The following is a 3412-nucleotide window of genomic DNA, read 5'->3' as shown; positions in this document are numbered from 1 at the left end:
ATAAGGGAGAAAAAAGCGTAGAAAAAAAAACCCAAAAAAAAAAAAAAAAAAAAAAAAAAAAGAGACAAACAGTCCAGGTGCCCTTTTAACATTTAGGCAAACTATTAACCATGCACATAACATCGGACAAATTCATGAACAAATTAGTCCAGAAGGAGTTTTCCATCCTTCTTGTAATAATAAAAACAAAACTTTTATATCAGTTTTTGTCAGATGCAGAAGTCTGGCATCTGCAAACTCTGTATATTGAAAGGTATGAATGATGGACACAAAAACACTGAGATACAAAGAAGAAATTGAGGAAGAAGCAAAAGCAGTAGGAAAACAAAAAAGATCAACAGAAAGGATGCAGAGAGATAAAAAGAAGGACTGAAAAAACCCCGGATGAATGTCTAAAGCTACTTTGATGACATAAAGAATGTCAACAAAACAGTCCGACTCCGGTCGGCGAGGAGAGCCTTCCACGACTGGGCCGGGGCGTGGCTGGACAATGGTCACCTTTCTCCGTTCGCGCACAGCATGTTCGTGGAGAATGTGGTGCTAAATGACCTGCAGACGACCTGATTATCAGGTCGGTAGGTAGATAGGTCAGTCAAACTTTATTAACAAACCAGCATACTGACAATTATCCCAGCATGCACCGCGCTTCTTCTTCTATGGGCGAAAATGAAGTCGGCGGCTGCTTACCGTAGTTGCTAGACCTGTTGTGGCTCAATATTGGTCCATATATAAGGCGCACCGGATTATAAGGCGCACTGTCGGCTTTTGAGGAAATTGAAGGTTTTTAGGTGCGCCTTATAGTGCGGAAAATAGGGTAATCTCCTACCAAACACTGCATTCAAGCAGTCTTTTTCAATAACTTTGCAGTACGTCACACACATTCTGCAATCTCATATCACCCCTTATAGTAGTTACCTTACTGCTCGATGCATTCAGCATGACTGCAGGAATACCAACAGACTTCAGGTGCATGATCTGGTCCTCCATCAGAGACACGAGTGGTGTGATAACCAATGTGAAACCTGCAACATAATGACCAACCAGCCATTCATAGCCATACAGGTGAATGAAAAAAGATTCCTAGTGATGTAAACAACAGGGCGTGTTTAACTTCATCATTATTGTTATTATGAATTAATAATAATGTACATTAACCCCTTAACTGTCACTAGGACACTGGTGTCCTCACCAACCCATTGACTTGCATGCTGTTTGCGTTCTCACCAAAACCAGGAGGATAGAGCACATCACCCCAGTTTTAAAGTCCCTACACTGACTCCCTGATCAGAGAACATACTTTAAAATACTGTTGTTAGTTTATAAATCACTGAACAGCTAAGCCCCAAAATACGTGAAAGATCTGCTGCTGCTGCATCAACCTTGTAGAACCTCTGAGGTCTTCTGGGTCTGGTCTGCTCTGCATCCAGAACCAGATCCAAACATGGAGAAGCAGCATTCAGCTTCTATACACCACAAATATGGAATACATTTCCAGAAAACAGCAAAACACACAAAGCACTGAGTGCCCTTAAATCTACCTGATTAGAGTTGCTTTTGAAACATCATAAATGAAACATTAATCAACATTTTGATGTGTAACAATGACACTTGACAAAATGTAATGTTTCAATTGTTGACTGTGTTCCATGACGTTGTATCTTTGTGTATTTGTGATGTAAAACACTTTGAAATGCCTTGTTGCTGAAAGGTGCAATACAAATAAACTCGAATGATTGAAGTATTTTGTGGGTGACAGTTAGGTAGCAACAGATTTGCCTTAAAAGAAAAAAGAAACCTAAAAGTCAGAAAGATCCAGAAGACCACAGATTGTATGCACGTGCGTGTGTGTGCGTGTTTGTGTGGGTGTGTGTACCCTTGGAGCAGACTGCAGGCAACTGGAAGCAGAGACTTTTTCCTCTTCCTGTAGGCATGACCAGAAACACATCGTTGCCTGCCATGGTTAGGTTGACGGCTCTGAGCTGCAAAGGTCTGAACTTAGAAAGACCAAAGGAGCTTTTCAGATGGTGTTCCACCTCTTTGGACCAGGGGAAATCTATCAAGAAGAGTCAACCAGGACTTATTCCACAACTCTATAATCAAACTGGGATCCAGACATGCACCTCTGTTTAAAAAGCTGCTGGTAAAAACATGGCTGTCCGGTACCTGAGCCATCATAGCTCTGCAGCACCTGCCTGCTCATGGTCCACTTGGGAACTGAGGTCGTAGAGGATGAGGAACCAATGGCGTCGCAGGCCTCCTCCAGCTGCAGCAGCAGAGCGCTCTTGCGAGATGTCAGCTGGGCCTGCTTCTCCAGCAGCTCTGCGACCTGAAGCTCCACCTGCTCCAACTCAGCCTCCACCAAGTCCAACTCTGCCTGCACATCTGCACACAAACACCAACAATTACTATGCATTCATAGCACTCATTGAAACAAATTTAATAATAAAACCATGCGACTGACATAGAAATATAACATTTTATTTGTTTTTTTTTCCCAGTAGCTACATGGTCTACTTATTATCTGGGGTCTGTTTGTTTGCCACTGTTCAAGTCACATAGTTACTGGAACATTCACACATACTGTCACACAAAGGACTGTCATAAATGTTGTTGGACAATGAATTGTCTCACAAGTTATTGTAAAAGAAATAATTTTGTTGATTTGAGACCATTTTTAAAGGCATAATAATGCAAGAACACATTCTAAAGATCAATAAACTTTAAATTCCATTGAACATTTAACAGTAGAACTGGAAGACATTATAAATATTGAAAATAAATACACAAAACAACAGAAACAACAAATGAAATGATTTATGAAGTCTTAAAAAAAGAAATAGTTGAAACCAGCGCACCAGACTGAACACTTTTGTCGTCCAATTTTTATGTACAAAGAGAGAAAAGACAAAAACGCTAAATTATGTAAATGTAAATTATTAGTTTTAAATTATCATGCGATTACTTCATTTATTCCTTACTGTGACAGGCCTAGGCACACGTCACATATTTCCCTAATATAGTACAGCCCTTCTTATCTTATCTTTGCAATCTGTTCAGAATGTCACTACACAGTTAAAAATGCTGGGTTATTCTCATAACCCAATTTCTGGGTTGAAGCTGTTGGGTCATAGGTTGGGTTAGTTTGGCCAAATATTGGGTCAAAATTCATAATTCAAGAGTTGGGTCAGAAATTTACCGTTAGTCTACAGCTTGAACACTTCTGTTGGGTCAGGGGTTGGGTAGATTTACCCATCGGTTGGGTTAAAGATGAAACTTGAAAGAAGCAACTCCCCTCTTCACAAGCCTCCATTTTCAACAAGACTGAAGGTTCCTTATCGGACTTCTCTACTTTGAAATAAGACATGGTAAGTAAAAAGAAGATAACGTTTCAACGTGAATAGGATTTTATAAA

The 3412-nt window shown here is 40.1% G+C and overlaps 1 protein-coding gene across 1 annotated transcript in view; it reads right to left on the bottom strand.

The window, feature by feature from the left end:
- The window catches only part of recql (RecQ helicase-like), a 21861-nt gene extending 19433 nt beyond the window's left edge, over window positions 1–2428 (bottom strand). Inside the window, exons 1-3 of the mRNA XM_015019540.1 lie at window positions 2164–2428; window positions 1874–2053; window positions 916–1022 (exon numbers count right to left, since the gene is read on the bottom strand). Coding sequence (XP_014875026.1) covers window positions 916–1022; window positions 1874–2053; window positions 2164–2413 — 537 coding nt within the window. The 5' untranslated portion in view covers window positions 2414–2428. The remainder of the gene's footprint in view (window positions 1–915; window positions 1023–1873; window positions 2054–2163) is intronic.
- Between the last annotated feature and the right edge of the window lie 984 nt (window positions 2429–3412).

This window comes from Poecilia latipinna, unplaced genomic scaffold, assembly GCF_001443285.1.
Source record: "Poecilia latipinna isolate Pla-1442-1.1 unplaced genomic scaffold, P_latipinna-1.0 Scaffold2444, whole genome shotgun sequence".
Taxonomy (NCBI): domain Eukaryota; kingdom Metazoa; phylum Chordata; class Actinopteri; order Cyprinodontiformes; family Poeciliidae; genus Poecilia; species Poecilia latipinna.
This window is presented reverse-complemented; position numbering and strand designations above follow the sequence as displayed.